Here is a 20,139-nt window from a genome sequence, read left to right as displayed (position 1 = left end):
GGGAACAAGTCACTGGGAAGGCTGGGGGCCGGGGCACTGAGTGCTAAAAAACAATGTGGCCAGGACTCGGGGCACACTAATCTCAGGGGTGTGGGTCCTGGGAAGGAGCCCTGATGCCTCAAACCCCACGGAGGCTCCATCGGAACGTCTAGGGTTGTACGATGGAGTCCATGGAGGTGGTAATGTCTGACCCAAGTAGGAGAGAGAGAAGATTTCTAGGGTGTTTCATAGAAACAGTCAAGTGGGCTCGATTTCACAGAAATCATCTAGATAGCCCCTTGTAGGGGAAGGAGGTATCACACGACCCCAAATATTGGGGACTGCTCACCTCTCCCAGTGCCACTTTGGGGTTTTAATGTAAGACCCTAATGGCGGGATATTCCACATATATTATCACGAATTTGCGACATGAGCATACGCTGACTGTCCCACGGGACGGTGGGGACTGGAAAAATCAGTCCAGGTTCTGGATTTCAGTCCTAAGAGGACAAGCCTGGGGGTGCCGCACGGCTCCTCTTCAACAGCTGCCGGAGCTAGGAACAAATGAGGCGGAGTGAGGTATGTGGGAGGCTGGGGGTTCCAGTGGGAGGGTGGAGGAGACCCTTTCAAAGGCTGGGGTTACATGGGGAAGCTGAGGGGTCCTAGGGCGGGGTTACTGACAAGGAGAAATTGAGCGGGGTCAGTCGGGTTGGAAGGTCACTGGTCATGTGTGGTCCATGTCTGTCATCCCACTAGTTGGGGTGGCGGAGGCAGGAGAAGTGGGAGTCGGGTCATCCTGGGCTATACACTGAAACCCATGTGGGCTTTGGGATTTGACAGTCAGAAGTCAGAAAGGTTTCGCTAGATGGGGTTCCCATCTTGGGCTCAGCATTGTCTGGGAGTTAAAGGGCAAAGGCAAAGGTCAGAAATCACATCTAAGGTCAGGATCCATGATTGGGGACAGTAATGCAGAAGTCTCACGGGGGGGGGGGAGACTTAAGGTCGGAGGTCACTGTTTGTTTTCTTTTTGAGATAAACTATGTAGTCCAGGCTAGCTCAAATTCTCACTCTTCCTGCCTTAGTCTTCCAAGAGTTGGGATTATAAGAGGACAGCACTTGACACAGGTCGCTCTTAGTGAGGAGTGGAGAGGGACCAAGGTCACCCTCTGAGACTAAATCAGTGTTGGGTGCAGTTGGGGGACCTCCAATTAGCTCAGAAGTCAGGCAGTGCTTACCCCCTCAGGGCCCGGCCCAGGTCGCAACAAGTGAATGGGTTGCTCATTTTCCAGGTTGCGCAGTGTGGGGTCTGCTCCAGCGGCCAGCAAATGCCTCACGATGGCCTCCTGGGGCGGTCCAGGGGGCAGGGCAGCTGCCATGTGGAGGGCTGTGTTCCCATGGGCCTGGAACCGCAAAGAGGGGGCTGATGGGGACCCAGACCCAAGTGGGCCTGGAACCGCAAAGGGGGGCTGCTGATTGGGACCCAGACCCAAGTGGGCCTGGAACCGCAAAGGAGAGGCTGATGGGGACCCAGACCCAAGTGGGCCTGGAACCACAAAGGGGGGGCTGATGGGGACCCAGACCCAAGTGGGCCTGGAACCACAAAGGGGGGGCTGATGGGGACCCAGACCCAAATGGGCATGGAACCGCAAAGGGGGGGGCTGATGGGGACCCAGACCCAAGTGCCTGGATCTCCGGAACTGTACTTCTGGATCCCGCCACATCCATAGCTCACAACCCTGCACCCTCCGAGAAACACACACTCCCTTCACACTCCACATTGTCCCCTCGACAGTCACAGCTCACAGGGCTCAATGCTTCCCCCTGCGACTGAATCTCAAACTGCCCACCACACACCTCAGCCTATGTCCTACCTTCATGTTGACAAAGGCCCGCAGGTCCCCCCTTGGCAGCCCCAGGAGCAACTGAACCAGGGTAGGGTTGGCAGCCTGTACAGCCAAGTGCAGAATGGTCTTGTTGCTCTTGATCTCCTAAGAAGGGAAGAACCATAGAAATCAGGCCAGTCTTCCATCTACAGCCTCCATCCCCGCCCCAAGGAGTGCCTTACACAGTTGTATGTGTTGTGTACTATGTAAGAGCATGGTTAAGGGAGGCCATTTGTAACATATGTGTCCTGTGTATATATGTCACGTTCAATTTGACAATTTTCCCATCCGTCAAAGGAGCTTTCTGAGCTAGGAGCTATCCTGGCCACCTGATATCCTACTGTGCTGTGGGACAATGGTTTTTTATCCTGTCACTTGTATTATTTTAATAAAACGCTGATTGGCCAGTAGTCAGGCAGGAAGTAGAGGTGGGGCGACAAGAACAGGAGAATTCTGGAGAGAGGAAAGAGTCAATCTGTAGTCGTCACCCAGAGCCAGAGGAAGCAATGTGACTGCCTCATTGAGAAAGGTACCAAGCCACATGGCTAACACAGACAAGAATTATGGGCTAATATAAGTTATAAGAGTTAATAAGAAGCTTGAGCTACTAGGCCAACTAGTTTATGATTAATGTAGACCTCTGTGTGTTTCTTTGGGATGGAGCGGCTGTGGGTCTGGGCTGTCAACACTATTGTATACACTAAAATGCACCCTGTCTCGTATGGACGGCACTGTATCGTAAGTACTGCAGACAAACCTACATAGAGCGCAACACTGGCTTCCTACTTTCAGAGCACTGGTTCTCAACCTTCCTAACACTGCGACCTTTAACACAGTTCCACATTGTGATGACGCTCCCAATCAGAAGACTGCTTTCATTGCTACTTCATAACTGTAATTTTGCTACTGTTACGAATCACAATGTAAATATCTGACATGCAGACTATCTGATATAAACCTCCAAAGGGGTTGAGACCCCTAGGTTGAGAATCGCTGTTTTAGAGGGAGATGTTTTTCCATAATGAAACTTCACTACAAGCTTTAAAGGAGCTTAAGGTGTCCAGCCTTTATGCCTTCTGCTGGAACATTCTAGGTAAATGCTCTACCACTGAGCCACACCCTCAGCCCCTCACTGGGGAATTCCAGATAGGGGCTCTACCACTGTAATAAACATGAGGAAGTTCTAGGTTCCACTCTCAGCATCAAAAGAAAAAATTAAAGGAAGGAAGAACAAACAGTTACGGAAATAATTACAGGCTCGTATTTGCTTAAAAGCAGCGTAGCAGAGGGACTGGCTCCGGTGACACAGCCAATCAGTCTGTATTTGGGAGGTGGAGGCAGAAGATGCTGAGTATGAGGTCAGTCTGGGCTACACAAAGAGACTCTGCCTTATGTAATAATAATAAAATAAATAATAATATAGGTTTGTGGCCGGTCGGTGGTGGCGCACGCCTTTAATCCCAGCACTCGGGAGGCAGAGGCAGGCGGATCTCTGCGAGTTCGAGGCCAGCCTGGTCTACAAGAGCTAGTTCCAGGACAGGCTCTAAAACTACAGTGAAACCCTGTCTCGAAAAAAACAAAATATATATATATATATAGGTTTGTGGAGAGCTTGCCGAGCCTGCACTAGACCCTGGGTGAAATCCCCACCGCCAGCAAAACTTCAAACTAGAAGAAAAGCGGGCGAGGATGGTACGGTGGCAGCGGCTGTGACGGCTGAGCCCTGATGGAGCGCTGGCACACAGGGCACCGCATGACAGCCTCTGCACGTCATCCACGCTCACATCTGCTTATTAAATATGGGGCAAGGGATAGTGGGCTGGACAGTAGCCACAGTACCACCTCCATCCTATGCTCAAAACCCCTGAACTAGAAACCTAATGTTGAAAATGAGACGATATTGAATTCCTTCAGCCTTCCTATGAAGGCATCACTACCACAGGACAGGGAGGGTTAAATATATAATTAGGAACCGAGTTCTAAGGTCAGATCCACCCCACCCCAAACTTGATTCTAAGTCCCTTTCCAGCACAAAAGCTATAGGACATCCGAAGCCTTGGGGCTCCGATTTCTCATCAGTAAAATATAGAAAATAAGAGTGCATGCCTAAAGGAGCGGGGAGAAAGGGAGGCAAGAGGCTGATCAGGTCCCTCCATGCTTGATAAATCTAAGCTACGGTCACTAATATCCACATGGACGATGGCCTCAGAGAAGTGGAGGAACATACTCGGGGTTACACAGGAAGACGAGGCCAAGTCAGCATGGACGTCCCCCACCACCCAAGCTCACCTGGCTGGTATGACTGGCACCCATCTGCAGCAACATCTGCACACAAGATAGTCTGTCTCGAGCTTGGGGACTCAGCATCCTCGGACAGACGCTAGGTAGAGGCATAGCAGCGTTGAGAGCCAGGGTGGCCGTGTGGAGGGGGGTGAGGCCTGTAAATGGAACAGTGAGGGAGCTGCACCAGGGCATCCACCCTGGCCAGTACCCCTGCCTGCCTGCCTGCCACACCAGCCCTGGCCATGACCAGCTCACCTTCAAAGTCTCTGGCTTCTAGGTCCACTGGAATGCCCGATTTAAACACAGCCTGGAAGGAAACAAGAAAGAGAGCTGTGGAAGGGTTCCCCAAAACCTGGTCCTGGAAACCAGGATCTGGATAACCAGCCCACCCCAGACATCCTGGATCTGCCAGCTGACCGTACCGAAAGGACTCCTGGGAGCCCGTAGGTGGCAGCCACATGCAAGACAGAACGGCCTTGATGGTCAGTAGCGTCCGCCTCCGCTCCCAGGCTCAACAGGTCCTCCACAATCAGGGGCTGGTTGGCAGCAGCTGCCACCAGGAGCGGCGTCTGTAAGTCACAGTCAAATCAGCCTGGACTCCCAGAGTCCTCCCTTCTGAAAGTCAGGTGGAGAAGTCTGGACTCCTGGCCCTTACCTTGCCTTTATGCTCACGAATATCCAGCTGTCGGTACATCTGTAACACCTCTGCCGCAGCATACGCTGCCCAGCGCAGCCCCCGAGCAGCAAACAGGTGCAAGAGCCTGAGGACAGGTGGAGGTGGGGGCAGTGATGAGAACAGCCCCCCCCCCCCCGCAGGCAAGCCAGGAGTCTGCAAGTCATCCTGTCCCCCTAATACTTACGTGTCTCCTTCCTCATCCTGGGCCAACAGCTGCTGTGGCCCCAAAGCCAGTATGTGAGCTCGGGCTGTCTCCAGGGAGGGTCCAGTGGATGGAAGCAACTGTGGGGATCCTGAGGGGACGCTAGAGACTCTCCAGGGTCCTACCTGTGACAGGGAAGGTTCTGGATACAGCCGGGTATCCAGAGAGTCCTGGGGAATTTGGGGGGAGTCAGTCAGCTGAGAATTCTCATCACACACAACACACAGCCCCTGGTCGAATGGGTGAGACCAGGAGCCCACATTTGCAAGTTGACTTTGAGCCCTGGGACTTCAGGTTTGCGACAATGAAGAAGGAATTTCTTTTTTCAATTCTCTTGCCCCAGCAGTCTGACTGCTGAGATCACAGCTAGACTGGCTTCTAACTCATAACTAGTCGGCTCAAAATGGTGAAGCCTCTTGCTTTTTGCCTCCCAGGTGCGGAGACTACAAGCATAAGCAGCACACCGGGCTGGGGATGGGTTTTTTTTTTTGGTTTTTTCGAGACAGGGTTTCTCTGCAGCTTTAGAGCCTGTCCTGGAGCTAGCTCTTGTAGACCAGGCTGGTCTCGAACTCACAGAGATGGGGATAGGATCTTAACCAGTCCCTGAGATCACAGAATACTGCATGGATGTAACCAAGCTTCTCCACTGCCCATCCCTGCCCCACAGAGAACCCCTGGCCGCACGCACGCACACATGCAGGCTCGCACGCTAGGGGAGAGCTTGACCATGGAGTGATACTCCCAACGTTCTTTGTCTCTCACTTCTTATTTAGAGATGAGGTCTTACTAACGTGCCTAGAGCAACCTTGAACTCATTCTGCAGCCCAGGCAGGTCTTGCCGTCTTCCTGCCTCTGCCTCCCAAGTAGCTGGGATGACAGGCCTACAGCACTAGGCTTGGCACAACTGAGACATTTTTAGGGGACCCTTAAGCGTCTGTCCCCTCTATAGTTTACCTCCATCCCCAGAGGAAATGGGCCTGAGCGCCCTGGGTCTGATGGTGGGTAGAAGTCAGGAGTCAGGAAGCCTTCGGCAGCAGAGTACGGGCAAGAGCTGTCTGTGTAGGCAGCATGGGTGCTAGGGTCCCAGTCTGGAAAGCCTGAAGGAGGAGGAGCCAGGTTGCCAGGTCCTGAATCCACGGTCTCTTCAAAGGTCGTGAAGTGAGAATGGCCTGGAAGTGAGAGGATGGGCAGGGACCAGCCTGTTATCAGAGACTGGGAGACACAGCCAAGGATGGTGAACCTGAACTGTCCCAAGGGACTGTGAGCTAGGACTTTGGAGACCCTGAGGAGCTGGGTCCTCCAGTCCTGGAAAATCAACAAGTTGGTCCAAAGCAACTGGGATCTGGACTCCTGGAATCACAAAACTCCGGGTCCTTGAAGGACTATACACACCGACTACTGAGCCACTAAAAACCAATGTGAAATTCCAGGGGTTTCTGTTTTGTTTTCTTTTTGGAAACGTGTCTTAGATAGCTCCGGGTGCCTAGAACTCACTAGTAAACATCATGACCTCAAACCCAACGGCAATCCTCCCTGCTCAACTTCTGGACTACTGGGAATACAGGCTGTGCAACTATGGCGGGCTGTCCATCAAAATTTCCCCTGTGTCTCAACCATAATGAGTGCTGGACTCCTCGGTCCCCAAAGTTCTAAGAGCTGGGGTGTCTAAGTGTCTAAGAGAAGTTGGGGCTGGGAATTTTTTATTCTTACCTGCCTCTGCCTCCTTCACAGATGGGGTCAGTGGCTGGGCCAGGGGAGGGGAGAAGTGTCCCTACAGTGTAAAGAAGATACAAACATGAGTGAATTTATGTATCTGGAATTTAAGGTCTGTTCCCCACCTGTAGAACATCAGAGTTAGGACTACAGCTCCCATATCCCCGAGCGCACATGGCTTCATGTGTGGTCCTATAGAGGAGGACTTGCAGAGACTCACCGGTACCCCACCAGCCTCAGGTTGCTGCTGACGGCGCCTCTGTTCTTCCAAGAGCTTCTTCACCGTCTGGGTTGGGCAGTGGCTGCGCTCAGTCCGACTCACTGTGTGGGGGAAGACAGACGGAAGTCATCAGGAATGTTTAAGTCACCCGAATGTACCCTTAGCGGCAGCAGTGGGCGGAGAAGAGTAGATGTGGGCGCCCTTCTTTCCCTCCCGCGCGGAAAAACTGGCACATTGATGCCGCCTGAGAACTACAAAGCCAGTAGAAGCTGTTGAGTGCAGGGCCCGCCTCCGCCACTTCCTTCCTTTTACTCCACGCTTTTCCTCTGCCCCAACTTTCCACCAGCGTAGTGGAAACTGAGGAAGTGGGGAGGCTAGCACTCCTCTGAAGCATCTGTTTCCTCCTCGTCCCACTCCTCTGAAGCATCGCCACATCCGTAAAAAAATCCCAAACTAGGGTATCGGATCCTGAGGCTGGGATTGGAGGGTTGGGGGTCCTGCTGATCTCTATTTCCTGGAAAAGCACATACAGGTTCCTAATGTCTCTCTTTTAAATTAGGGGTGGCGATACTCCCGCAATCCCAGCATTCTCGAGGTGGTGGCAGGAGCATCAGGTGCTCAAGGCCAGTCTCATCTACATACTAAATTAGGGGGCAGCCTGGGCTATCTGAGACCCTGTCTCAAAACAACAACAAATTATTTTTCTGTTCTAGTATCTGACTTGTGGGGCTGGGGGCGTGGCTCCGTGGGTTAGGTATCGGCCTAGGGTCCTCAGCACTGAAGAAGGGAGCTGCTACTCTGGAGACCACCACTCGTGTCTCATCCTCTCTGCCAGGATCTACGAAATCAGTAGCCACTAGCTCCTCAGGAACCCAGGGATCTGGAGTGGCAAAGTTCCCGCCCCCAGAAGTTGCGGGGACCCACCATGCCGCAGATGGCCATGCATCCCATAGATGCGGCATCCTCTCATCCAGAACTCAGGAGTTCGGATCCTCAGTCTCCTTCTCGGGGACCTGGAAGTCCGGTTCCCACGACCCAAGAAGAGAAAATCCCCCAGCTCAGGTTTCCGAGCTTAGACTCCGGCGCGAGAAGGGTTAAGAAGCCGATCGACTCGGAAACCTTCGAGACGGGACGCCACGCGCTGACGTCACCGCGCTCACGCAAGGGAATCTTCCACCTCCCAGTTCCGCTCCAGCCTCGCGCTGCAGGTGTCCCGCTCGGAGGCGGGGCGCTCAGCGAAGCGCTGCGCCCGTGGAATCCCCGCTCACGGGGAATTCCTGTCCTGCCCGGGCACCCTGCACCGGCCGTGCTCTGGGAAATCCCAGGGCGGGACAGGTCCCGTCCAGAGTGGACCCCTCAGGTCCAGTGCCGGACCTTCGGAACCCAAATCTGCAACCATAACTGCACCTCAACGATGCAGTGCCACCCCCTCCTTGGAGGAAAACTCCGGGTCCCTTCGTCCTCTTACAGGACCCCAGGATCAGGCCTCCCAGCCCTTGAATCCCAGCCTCCAAGATTCCAGATCGCTCTCTTAATTTCCAACACTCCCAAGACTCAGGAGTCCTGAATCTTCAGCCAGCTCCCTTAAACGTTGAGGACAACCTTACTCTCAGGGCCCAGTTCAAAGCTCCAGTCAAACCTCAAGCGCTCAGAAAGTCGCGTGCCTCGCTTTACCCCATTCTTACCTCGCGGATTCTTGGGTCCAGATTGCGGGCCCCCAGGGCCGCGACCTCGGCGCTGCGCCAGCCTCGCTGCTTCTCCCGCGGAGCCGCCGCCGCAGCCGGGTCCCCGATCTAAAGCCAGGATCCCCGCGAGTTTTTAAATTGGGGGTTTGACCACGCCCAGTTCAAGGAGGACCCCGCCCACAGTCCTTGGGAGTCCCCGGTTTTTCGCTAGAGCGAACTTATTCTCTGAATGGGAGGGGCTGACCTTGAAGGGTCTGATTGATCACCTTGTCCCCTGGGAAGGAGGGTGCTAGTGGTCCTGCCTCCAGGAAAACGGGGACATTGGGTTCCCCGAATTTCTAGTATCTGGCCAAGGGGATGCTGGAGGCCTTGACTTGGCTGTGCATAGGCAGGACAATGCTGTTGGGTCCTGGGGGTAGAGTCCGGACCCCATGGTCTCCTGGAGAAGTCCTCAGGCAAGGGTCCTTTAGGGGCTTAAATCTCTACCTCTTTGCACGTGGCCTTTCCCTTCTTTAGAGTCAACTTTCATTTATGACCCCCTCCCCCTCCCCCCGCCCTTGGTTTTAGTTTTGATTTGTGTGTGTTGGAAGGGGGTACAGAGAGGTAAAGGTTCCTGTAACCCAGGCTGGCCTAGAACTCTAGGTGACTGGAGAAAATCTTGAACTCGGCTTGACCCTCAGATTACAGATACAGGCTACCACATCCAACTACCAATATTTGAGTGTTTTTGTTTTGTTTTGAGACAGGGTCTCATTATGTGGCTCTAGTTGTTTCGGAACTCACTCTGTAGACCAAGCTGGGCTTGAACTCACATAGATCTGCCGGTTTTTGTCTCCCAAATGCTAGGATTAAAAGGTGTGAGCCATTATATATGGCTCTAATATTTGCTTTTAAAAAATTGGTGTGTGTGTGTTTGTGTGTATGTGTGTGTGCAGGTGTGTGTGTGTGTGTGTGTGTGTGTGTGTGTGTGTGTGAGCTCCCTGGAGGTCAAAGAACACATGTACTCTAATGTCTGCTGTGGAAATGCTTCCTTGTTCTACGGATTCAGGGGCTCTATCACAGGTCAAGTACCTTCATCTGCTGAACAATCTCCCTAGGATCTTCCTATATAGCCATGACTAGCCTGGCACTTGCTAAATCAGCCAGGATGGCCTTGAACTCAGAGCCATTTTCCCCCACGGTCTCCCTAGTGCTGAAATTATAGGCTTGGGCCATCCTGCCCAAATCACTTATTCATCTTAAAAACTGTTAGCATAGAGGAGACACTTTGCTGGGTGCTTGGGATAGAGAGCTGTGAACCAAACAGGAATTCCCAGCCCACCAAGGGACTGACATTCTCAGTTCCCACTCGGTGACCTTCCTTGGCACTTAACTGTAATGTTAAATGTCTCTCCTGATTTCAACATTCTGCCCAGCCTTGGGTCTCTCCCTCCCGCAGCTTCCTTAGCAGGTTGCTGGTTCTCTCTCTCTCCTCTGGCAGTGTGTGTGTGTGTGTGTGTGTGTGTGTGTGTGTGTGTGTGTGCGTGTGTGTGTGTGTGTGCATGCGTATATGTGCGTATGTGTATATGTGTGTGTGCATTGTGTATATGTATGTGTACACTTCTTCAATGAGCTCACGCAGTCTGAGGGCTTTAAATGCTGTTTTTTAGCCATCAGCACTCTCAGATTTACATGTCAGGACCCAACTGTGGACATTCACATCTCCAGAGAGCTTGGTCAGGATTTTCAGCTCAGTGTGCCCACATGTAGGCAACCCTCTCTCCCTCCTAAACCAGCTCTTTCAAAACTTCTGTCACCTTCTCTCCATCTTTCTAATCTACTCAAGTCAGAAGCTACCGTCACCCTGGTCCCCTTTCTAACACACACCCTCTCCAGCCCCAAATGTTATTGGTTTTGCTTCCAAAATATTTCCAGAATCTCACTCATGCCCACACTGTGGTCCACCTGCCAGTCCTGCCCTGATCATGACAGAAGCTACTCTGGGTGGTCTGACTCCTCCAAATTTGTTCCCCAAAGGGAAGTCTTAAGGACACACATGTACCCACACACAGGAAGTAGGTAGTATAAGTCACCAGCCGTGTGACATCCGTTCTAGCTACCTCTCATTCTCCTCTACTGTTCTGAGGACTTCTCTGGACCACAGTCTTTGGCCAGATCCCTTCAGGCCTCAGTCCACCATGACCCCTCCAGGCTCCCTCCTCTTGTTCCTGCTTCTGCTCCAAGGTGAAGCCAGCAGTTGGGTGTTGAGGGGACAGAAAGGCTGCCATTTGATATTGGGGTGCAGAGAACAAGCCCTTCTCTTTGTGCGCTTTTCTTTCTTGAGAGCCACTGGGTCTCAAGGTCTGGGTCCTTGAGGGTGGGGGTGGGTTTCTGGAGCTGTGAGCTCCTCTCATCGCTGGGTGACTTCTATTTCCCTTTTCTGGTCACTGTCTGTGCTCCAGGAAAGCCCCATTTCCCATTTACCTCTCCAGTGTGAAGCTCAGGTCTCAAGCATCCCACCCGCTCTGCGCCCGTGTTGGGGACTTCTCTCACGACCCCTATCCACCTTCTCTGTCTTCCCACAGTGGCTGCAAGTCAGACGCCAGCAGGTGAGGAATGAACTTCGGCAGCTGCCTCCAATCCTGAAGTCTGGTTCGCAGCACCCCCCTGTCTAGCGACATTTCCCAGTCCCAGCCTTTTCCGGTCCATCTCGACTCTTAACCACCCAATTAAAGTGACGGGAACAGATTCCTGGTGTGCCCGGGGTACAGCCCCCGGGGTTCTGTGACTCCCCAGCCCCGCTAAGCTCCCTCTCTCATTTCACCCCTTAATCCCAAAGAATCTGGAATCTACCCCCTCTCCGGGATCTTGCTGGGAGGAGCAAAGGCGGGGAGGGGAGGACCGACGACGACGACGGGACAACATGACTCTCTGTGGGCAAAGAGAAAGGTCTCAGCTGCCTGCAGGTCTGGGCTCTAACCCGCAGGTTCCTGCTCCGGATGTGGGCCTCTGTCCCTGCCGCTCCTGGCAGGCCTGGTGGCTGCAGATGCGGCCTTGTCCCTCCTGATCGTGGGGGTGGTGTTTGTATGTCTGCGCCAACGGAACAAGCCTACCCACGGTGAGCAAACGCTGGGGTGGGGCCTAGGGGGGTAGGTAGCAGTCCCCAGGGAAGAAGGGGGTCCCACAAAGGCAGTCCCCGGGGAAGCCCTGGAGGAGGTGCTTGGGAAACCCTGGGGGAGGTATCTGGGGAACCCCGGAGGAAGCCCCTGGTGCAGGGGGTCTCCCAGGAAGGTGATGTGGGAAGGGTGGTGGGTGGTCATGCTTCATACTCCCTCTACCCCACCCACCAGACGACGGCAGAGTCTACATCAACATGCCTGGCAGAGGCTGACCTCTGTGACTTCTGACCCACCCTGTCCTAGATCACGTGGGGGTACCTGGGAACACACTCTTCCAGACTGGAATAAAGCTTTCAAATACCTCTAGTCTGCTCTTCCCGACGTCTGACTTCTTCCCAGGTAGCTGTTTCCTGATTTAATACCATTCTCGGGGCCCCACTGTTACCCAACGCCTCACTGCAACATAGCATAACTCAGTCATGGTTTTTTATTTGGGGACAGAAGTGGGGAGAGGTCAGACATCTCATGGGGGGTGGGCACTGTGTGGATCTGCATCCCAGCAGTCCTGATCCTAGGGAGGGCATGTTGAGCAGGCATCAGGAATGATTGGATCCAGGCATCAGGTTGCTGACCGGCATAGGGTGGGCTCATTTGTAATACTGCCTCTGTGTGTTAAGGTCACTGTAGACATCTGGCCTCTGGCCCTGAAGCTCCTAAAAAGACAGAAGCCATCATTGGAGTGGTCTTCGCAAGCAAAAAAAAAAAAAAATCTAACCTCCTAATGACCTTTGAGGTCCCTGGCAGCTTCTTCAAACTAAAGATCATGAAAGAGATCCCAATTTTATTTAAATGTGCCCAGCATTCCCCTCGCTTCCCTGCCCCAGCCTCAGAGCCTTTGCGCGTGCAACTCCCTAGATCTTCAGCTCCTCCTTGCCTGTCTATCTTGGACAGTTCTCGGTTTCTCCATCTTTAGTCTCTTTCCCAACCCCACCATTTCCATATTGGCTTGCTTTATTCTCTCCATAATGTCCTCCCAAAATGATTTTGTTAATTGCTTCAAATCAGTCTCTCCAATTAGGATGCTGTGCTGACCCACGTAGGTCTCAACCAATCCACCGAAGGCTAAATAAATCAGGCTGACACTTTGCCCTAAAATTTCCTGACTCTCAGGGACTGGACAGTCTTCGCAGTCTTCTGGGCCTCCGGGGGTCAAACTCAAGGATTTCTGTTTGTTTTGTTTGTTTCTCTGACACAGGGTTTCTCTTTGTAATCCTGGCCATCCTAGAACTCACGGTAGACCAGGCTGGCTTTGAACTCAGAGATCCATCTGCCTTTGCCTCCAGGGAGCTGAAATTAAAGGTGTGTACCACCCACACCAAGCACTGAACTTGAGATTCTTACACTCTGCAAAGAAAACTTTTCTCCAGCAGGGAGGTGAATGGGCCAAAGTGGCTGCAGGCAGGGAAGTAGAGAACCTTGTCTACGGCTCCAAGGGCAGGCTCTCTGGTGCCAGGACCAGTCTGGGTGTGTGTTTCTCTCAAGAAGGAGTTTTCTGCCCCTCACTCCCATCCCAGAGGCCAGAAAGGAGTCCTGAGGCTGGTGGGACGGCTCAGTGGGTAAATCACGTGCTGTGAACCCTGACAACCAGTTAGAGTTCTGAGACCCACAAGGTGGAAGGAGAGAACGGACTCGCACGGCCGTCTTCTGATGGCCACATGGCTGCCAAAGCACATGCACCCCAACCCCCACCCCCGAACACCCACAAATAAAATAAATAAATAATAAAATGAATGTGATTTTAAAAATAAGAAAAGACTTGATGTCCTCCTATGGTCTTCCTACACACACACACCCCACACATACATACACCACATACACATCACACACCACACACACACACTACACATACACTATATATACACACCACACACAACAACCACATATACACACACACAAACACACACATACACACACACCACACATACGTACACCACATACGCATCACACACCACACACACACACTACACATGCTACACATACACACCACAACACATACACCACATACACGTCACACACCACACACACACACTACACATGCTACACATACACACCACACCACATACACCACATACACGTCACACACCACACACACACACTACACATGCTACACATACACACCACAACACATACACCACATACACATCACACACCACACACACACACACACACACACACACTACACATACACTATACATACACACCACACACAACCACCAACACACACACACGAGTCTTGACAGGGAGGAAGCAGACATGACGGATGATATTATGGAATTTTGTAGTGAGTTCAATGACAGCCTGTACTGTCCCTACCTTACATATATAACTTTGACTTAATTGTTATTTATTTACTGGGTTGAATCCAGGGCCTTCATAGGCTCCGTCTATGCTAGATGCACATTCCCATCTTACTCCACTTTGAGTTTATTTTTCTTTTTTAAAAGACAAGACAGGGTTTCATGCTGCATCCCTGGCTGGTCTGGAACTCTCTAGATAGACCAGGCTGGCCTCAAACTCACAAGGAACCACCTGCCTCTGTTTCCCCAATGCCGGCATTAAAGGCATGAGCCACCATGCCCGGCTCTGTTTTATATGTTTGAGATATTATATATAAACTAGATTGGCCGGGCGGTGGTGGCACGCCGGGCGGTGGTGGCGCACGCCTTTAATCCCAGCACTCGGGAGGCAGAGGCAGGCGGATCTCTGTGAGTTTGAGGCCAGCCTGGTCTACAAGAGCTAGTTCCAGGACAGGCTCTAAAAAAGCTGCAGAGAAACCCTGTCTCGAAAAACCAAAAAAAAAAAAAAAAAAAAAAAGAAAGAAACTAGACTGACCCTGAACTCACAGTCCTCCTGCCGAGCTTCCGAAATCCTGGGACAGTGTGCTAATTATAGTTAATGTTTATTTTGGCACTGGGTATTAAATAAAGGGCTTTGCAAATGCTAGGCAAGTGCTGTACCACACCATTCCATATGACACCCCTAGGCTCACCCCTTTTTTTGAGACAGAGTCTCTTTCTGTGGCCCAAGCTAACCTCAAACTCTCTCGGTAGCCCAGGTTGACTTCAAACTTCCCATCATCTTGCCTCCCAAGTTCTGGGATCACTGTGCTTTTTGTGTGGAGTTTTCTGAGCCGCTAGCTTTGGCCAGCTGCTCAAAGGAATGTACGATGCCCACACTGTGCTTCTGCAACGCCAGAACTCTGGTGTAGCTCCTCTTTTTAGTGGCACCACACTTAGACTAACTTCTCTGCCTCACCAAGGGCTTCTCCCAATCTGACTGAGGGCCAGGCTTTCCCCAGATCAATGCAAGCCTAACAAAGACAGAGCCCCTCTATCTGCCCCCACACATCTGAGGCTGAGCATAGAGGTCAGGGTTGATCTCTATGTTGGACAGATGCCTCCTTTGATTTCAAGATTGGAGGAGTTGCTAGGGGAGGTACCTTAAGGTGCTGGGAAGGGTTGTGTGTGTGTGTGTGTGTGTGTGTGTGTGTGTGTATACGCGCGCGCGCACACACCCACACCCCCCCCACACACACACATACACACATACACAGGCGGGACTATGAGCAAGCAAGAGTGAAGGTGGAGAAAGATCTGATGTTCTTACCTGATAAGGTGACTCCGTCTCAGCAATGCGCTGTTTCCGGGTCCCTGCAGAGGGATACAGAGTGTAACAGGGTTGTAAAGATGGACTAAGCTGTGAATTGGGACTATTTTGTTGTTGTTCGGTTGGTTGGCTGGTTGACTGGTTGGTTTGGTTTTCCAAAACAAAATTTCTCTGTATAGCTCTGGCTGTCCTGGAATTCACTCTAGACCAGACTGGCCTCGAACTTACAGAGATCCACCTGCCTCTGTCTCCCAAGTGCTGGCATTAAAGATGTGTAACACCACTGCTCCTGTTTTGATGTTTTAAAACCAGCCCTTTGAGCAACTTGAGAGATGGTTCAGCAATTAAAAACAGGTACTGCTCTTGCAGAGGACCCAAGTTCAATTCCCAGCACCCACACTGGGTGGCTGGATCACTTGTGACTCTTGTTCCAGGGCATCTGGTGCCACCTTCTGGCCTTGGAAGACTGCAGTGTGTGTGTGTGTGTGTGTGTGTGTGTGTGTGTGTGTGTGTGTGTGTGTGTGAAGGTGTAACTCAGTTGGTAGGAAGTACTTGCAGTACAAATGGGAGGCCCTGTCTGGGTCCTCAGCATTAAGGGAAGAAACAAAACAACCAGCAGTCACAAGGCAGCCCTTCCATCCTTAGCCCCAGCCCTTTAGATATCCATGACTTTTGAAACTTCCCACATTCCCCAGTTTCCAGCAGGCCAGCACCCGCAGGCCCGACTCACCCTCTGCAGTGCCCCGGCCACGGCCTCGAGGGATCAGGCGGCCCAGAGAGTATACAGCCAGAGCAATGAGCAAGGTCAGCACCAAGTCACCCAGCACAATCCCAGCCAGCACGCCCGGGCTCACGGGAGAGCAGCTGCACTCTGGGAAGGTGTCACAGGAGGATGAGAAGGGGCGACATAGGTGGACAGTCAGGGACTGGGTGTTAGCAGAGAGAGGATTAGAAGAAGGAGAAGGGGGTAACAAGAAGTTTTTGAGAGGAAGGGAGAAAGATTTAGGGTGCCATGGCTTACCACTCTGGGCCTGGACGGGACTTAATCCTAAAGAGGAAAAATTAGGTAAACTGAGGGAGGTAGAGGCAGGAGAATCAGAAGGTTAAGGTTATCCTCAACTTCAAGTTTGAAGCTAGCCTGGGCTATATGAGATTCTGTATCCAAAAGGAAGATGTAACTTGTGGCCCATCAGACAGTGGACATAGAAGCTGGAGACTCAGGAGAGGGCAAGTCTCCCAGCTCCCAGGCGGTGGTGCAGAGGCGAGTGTGTAGGATCCATGTCAATTTGTCTGGTTGAAACTTCCCCTCCTACTGCTCCTGCCAGGTTCCAAATCTTGGGGCCTACAGCTCAGGGAGAAACCCATAGGCACTAGAGGAACCTTCTTCCTCCCATCGCTCCCCTTTGGTTGTCCTGTCCTGTTCCTTCCTGCTCTCTGCCCAGCCCTGGCCCCAACCTGAGCTGAAGAGGCAGCAGACAGCTGCGGAAGCCCCCGACTCACCTCCCACGGTCAGAAAGACAGGAAGGAACAGAAGGTGACGGGAGGGCTCCAGGGCCCCCATGGTGGCCAGTTGTGTACTGGGCACCACAGTCCAGGGGCTGGTGGTGTCACGTCCAACCAAGTGAAGGAGGAAGTCTGAGGTGGGTGGTGGCAGCGGGAGGAGGGGACAGCAGCGGGGAGGAGGGACACTTAGAAAGAATGCGGCCGAGGGGCTGGGCCACAGACCTGATGGGCTGGACAAGAAGGACAAGGGATATTCAGGACAGTCCCCGATCTTCAGCTCCAGACGGAGGACAAATAGAATAACAGGAGGGACAGTGGGTGACAATGACTGAAAGCAGCTCAGCCTCTTCTGGCTGGGCAACCTTGAAAAGTCACTTAGCCTCTCTGGGTCTCCATTTTTTTCACCCGCAAGCTTGAGAGTAAAATCGTATCTTTTTCTGCAGGGTCGTTTGCTAAGTGACATTCCGAGAGCAGGGTCCAACACTTCCCAGTCTTGTAAGCATCAGCTACAATGATTATTTGATAATCAAATCCCTAATACGGCCACTGGTTATTAAGAGAAAGCATGGGCAGGAGACTCATGACGGTACTCTCAGCCCACAGTATTTTCCTGAGGTTTAAATGATGCCTTTCTCTCTCCCGAAAATGGCCATCTCAGAGCCGGGAAAATAGATGAAAGGCAGAGAGAAAACAACAACAAAGCGAAGGGGGTGAGAATTCGTGCCACAGATGTGCACGCCACAGAGACAGAACTAGGGCTTGAGGTGAGGCAGGTGGTGGCCTTGTGGTGACCACTGGGCCTGGCTGGGCTGAGAGGGGAAGCAGCTGGGAGCCAGGAAGGAGGGGACTCACGGTGGGGAGGGCAGAGGGGGAGGCACTGGCTATTTTAGTCCTAGTGGGAGCCTAAACTGGAACTTGTGAAGGAGGAACCTGAAGTTGGAGCCCCTGGGCACGAGCCAGATGCATGAAGCCCCTCCCCCACCCTTATGTTACACTCTGTGGCACCATGTGCAGGAGGAAGGGGAAGCTGGATGGTGGTCATGGGATAGATGCCAATGCCACTGTGGGAGCAGAGGACTCTTAAGTTGGGTGGGGTGGGAGGGGGTCTCTGATAATCATGGCCACTACTGCCCAGGCCAGGCGGATTCCAAACATTTCTTCCTAAGGTCTAGAGTTAGAACGGCAGAAAGAGGCCTCTTCATATGAGGGCGAGCTAAGTGAAGGACAGCTGGAGACCTGAGTGGTGCTGTGGGCAGGGAGGACCCAGATTTGGCGGGGGGGGGGGGGGGGTCAAGGCTTCCCCTGAGCAGGACGTGGGGACTTGAACCAGAGAAGGATGCAAGGTCAGCTTCTCCTGAGGGCTCTGTGAGGATCCCTAGAACTGTGCCTGACACATTGTGGGTACTCAGAGTGGTGTTAGCATGTCCAGAGCTGAGCTATGATCTATCCTTCCTAAGTCTTTCTCCCATTCCCCAGCTTCCCAGCAGGAGACTCTGACCCCTCCTCCCACCCCAGCCACACCTGTCCTGTCCCCAGAAAGCACACAATGGAACAGCCAAGATGATACCAGGACACCATCCAAACCAGAGCACGTGTGGTCATGGCTTTGAGTGAGGTTCTGGTGTCCTCTTTAGTTGTTAGGATATGGGAAGTTCTAGGGGTCCCAAGGGAGAGATGTTGGTGAACATTTGTGGGATATGAGCTGACAGGCTGAGGGGTGTGTGTGTGTGTGTGTGTGTGTGTGTGTGTGTATGTGTGTGTGGGGGTAGGTGGGGGGGTATGTGGGTGGGTGTGGCCAGAGGACAAACTCGGGTGTCATTCTGCAGGACTGTCTACCTTTTTTCTTTTACTAGTCTGAAATTCCTAAGCAGGCCAGGTTGCACCCCAGGACGACTCCTATCTCTGCCTCCGTGTTTGGCGGCCACAAACTGTGAGCCTATTTGCACCTTGCCTGAAGGTCTGAGAGTTTTAGCTTGCTCAAAGTTGTTGACAAGTGTGGTTACACAGCCTGACCTAGGGTGTGGTTACTTATTGTTTTGGACATTAAAATGGCCCATGCAGGTAGATCCACTCCACCCTGGCCAATGGTCAGGAAATTCAAGTATATTTTTAAAATAGGAGGTCTAGGGTGGGTTCACTGCCTAGACAACAGAATGATAATGATTTGATATCTCAAAGTATTGAAGCAAATAACTGTTCTGGATGTCCCTTGTATCATGTTAAAGCAGTCTTTTGTCTTCTTCCCCCTTTTCATATAAAAGCATATGAAAAATAAACAAAGGTGAATTCAGCATTCAGTATTCGCCAAGTTGCCCTCACGTTACCATCCTATGTCTTAGTGATTCTTTCTTATCTCTGTTCCTCCTATTTAACATTTTTCTAATCCTCATGACCCTACCCTGGTAAGTGGTACACTTGTCGAAGTTGGTCCCAGACAGTTGTGGGATTACAAACACGGCATAAGCCAAGATGCCCAGCTTTTTTTTTTTTTTTTTTTTTGGTTTTTTGAGACAGGGTTTCCCTGTAGTTTCTAGAGCCTGTCCTGGAACTAGCTCTTGTAGACCAGGCTGGTCTCGAACTCAGAGATCTGCCTGCCTCTGCCTCCCGAGTGCTGGGATTAAAGGCGTGCGCCACCACCGCCCAGCTGATGCCCAGCTTTTGATGTAGGTCCTAGGACCAAACCCAGGTCCTTCAGCACGTCGTCAACTGAGCCTCCTTCCCAGATCCAAAGGCAGACAGGTCATTCACAGACCAAAAGACCGCTCGATCATCCATCCATCTTCCTTCTTTACTTTCAGATTTATTTTATTTTCACGTGTGCACTACAGCACATGCGTGTGTGGTGTCCTCAGGAGAGTGAAGGAGATCCTCTGAACGGGAGTCACAGGCGGTTATGAGCTCTCATGCGAGGACAAAGATCAAAACAGGACTTGACCACTGAGTCATTTCTATTGCCCGCCTGTCAGTCTCACCACGCAGCTCCGGACAGCCCAGACTCTGTGTATCGCAGTTGGCCTTGAGCCCACAGTCTTCATGCTTAGCGTCCCATACGCCAGTGCTAAGTCTGAACCTCCATGACCAGCTCAGAAGCGACATCTTGCAATACTTTTACAGCTCAGGCCACTGTGCAGATGCAGGCCACGGAGAGCAGGCCTGTGGTGGTCCCTAGGTCAGATGGTGGGCTGGGTTCTAACTCTGGGTGAAGGAAGGGGAGGCGGTGCAAGCCATCTT

General features: G+C 52.2%; 3 protein-coding genes across 3 annotated transcripts; 1 reads left to right on the top strand and 2 right to left on the bottom strand.

The window, feature by feature from the left end:
- Window positions 1–7,910, bottom strand: Nfkbid (NFKB inhibitor delta). Its single transcript, XM_038340256.1, has 12 exons — window positions 7,881–7,910; window positions 6,957–7,057; window positions 6,734–6,794; window positions 5,978–6,192; window positions 5,006–5,193; window positions 4,801–4,906; window positions 4,568–4,714; window positions 4,401–4,452; window positions 4,152–4,300; window positions 1,851–1,967; window positions 1,215–1,379; window positions 1–533 (listed from the first exon to the last, which is right to left on the bottom strand). The coding sequence occupies exons 1-12, from the start codon at window positions 7,900–7,902 to the stop codon at window positions 480–482; spliced, it is 1,377 nt and encodes a 458-aa protein (XP_038196184.1). The 5' UTR covers window positions 7,903–7,910; the 3' UTR covers window positions 1–479.
- A 2,825-nt stretch (window positions 7,911–10,735) lies between these two features.
- On the top strand, window positions 10,736–12,105 carry Hcst (hematopoietic cell signal transducer). Its single transcript, XM_038339674.1, has 4 exons — window positions 10,736–10,864; window positions 11,206–11,229; window positions 11,607–11,738; window positions 11,971–12,105. The coding sequence occupies exons 1-4, from the start codon at window positions 10,819–10,821 to the stop codon at window positions 12,009–12,011; spliced, it is 243 nt and encodes an 80-aa protein (XP_038195602.1). The 5' UTR covers window positions 10,736–10,818; the 3' UTR covers window positions 12,012–12,105.
- Window positions 12,106–12,208: 103 nt separating this feature from the next.
- On the bottom strand, window positions 12,209–17,033 carry LOC119820937 (transmembrane immune signaling adaptor TYROBP). Its single transcript, XM_038339673.1, has 5 exons — window positions 16,906–17,033; window positions 16,427–16,453; window positions 16,136–16,276; window positions 15,406–15,449; window positions 12,209–12,452 (listed from the first exon to the last, which is right to left on the bottom strand). Exons 1-5 carry the CDS (start codon window positions 16,964–16,966, stop codon window positions 12,387–12,389), a joined length of 339 nt encoding a protein of 112 aa, XP_038195601.1. The 5' UTR covers window positions 16,967–17,033; the 3' UTR covers window positions 12,209–12,386.
- Between the last annotated feature and the right edge of the window lie 3,106 nt (window positions 17,034–20,139).

The sequence above is a fragment of the Arvicola amphibius genome, chromosome 8, assembly GCF_903992535.2.
Source record: "Arvicola amphibius chromosome 8, mArvAmp1.2, whole genome shotgun sequence".
In the NCBI taxonomy this organism is placed as follows: domain Eukaryota; kingdom Metazoa; phylum Chordata; class Mammalia; order Rodentia; family Cricetidae; genus Arvicola; species Arvicola amphibius.
The sequence above is the reverse complement of the archived record's forward strand: the minus strand, read 5'-3'. Positions and strand labels throughout refer to the sequence as shown.

What these genes read in the sequence shown, in the direction of transcription:
- Nfkbid (XM_038340256.1), bottom strand. Translation starts at nt 7,902, where the DNA reads ATGCATGGCCATCTGCGGCATG. An exon ending in CATTTCCTCTGGGGATGGAG is followed by an intron (nt 5,194 to 5,977) that starts GTAAACTATAGA and finishes CAAATTCCCCAG; the next exon opens with GACTCTCTGGATACCCGGCT. An exon ending in AGAAGCCAGAGACTTTGAAG is followed by an intron (nt 4,301 to 4,400) that starts GTGAGCTGGTCA and finishes TTCCATTTACAG; the next exon opens with GCCTCACCCCCCTCCACACG.
- Hcst (XM_038339674.1), top strand. Translation starts at nt 10,819, where the DNA reads ATGACCCCTCCAGGCTCCCTCCTCTTGTTCCTGCTTCTGCTCCAAG. An exon ending in TGCAAGTCAGACGCCAGCAG is followed by an intron (nt 11,230 to 11,606) that starts GTGAGGAATGAA and finishes TCTAACCCGCAG; the next exon opens with GTTCCTGCTCCGGATGTGGG. An exon ending in ACGGAACAAGCCTACCCACG is followed by an intron (nt 11,739 to 11,970) that starts GTGAGCAAACGC and finishes CCCACCCACCAG; the next exon opens with ACGACGGCAGAGTCTACATC.
- LOC119820937 (XM_038339673.1), bottom strand. Translation starts at nt 16,966, where the DNA reads ATGGGGGCCCTGGAGCCCTCCCGTCACCTTCTGTTCCTTCCTGTCTTT. An exon ending in TGGCCGGGGCACTGCAGAGG is followed by an intron (nt 15,450 to 16,135) that starts GTGAGTCGGGCC and finishes ATCCCTCTGCAG; the next exon opens with GGACCCGGAAACAGCGCATT. An exon ending in AGACGGAGTCACCTTATCAG is followed by an intron (nt 12,453 to 15,405) that starts GTAAGAACATCA and finishes CTGTCTTTTTAG; the next exon opens with GAGCTTCAGGGCCAGAGGCC.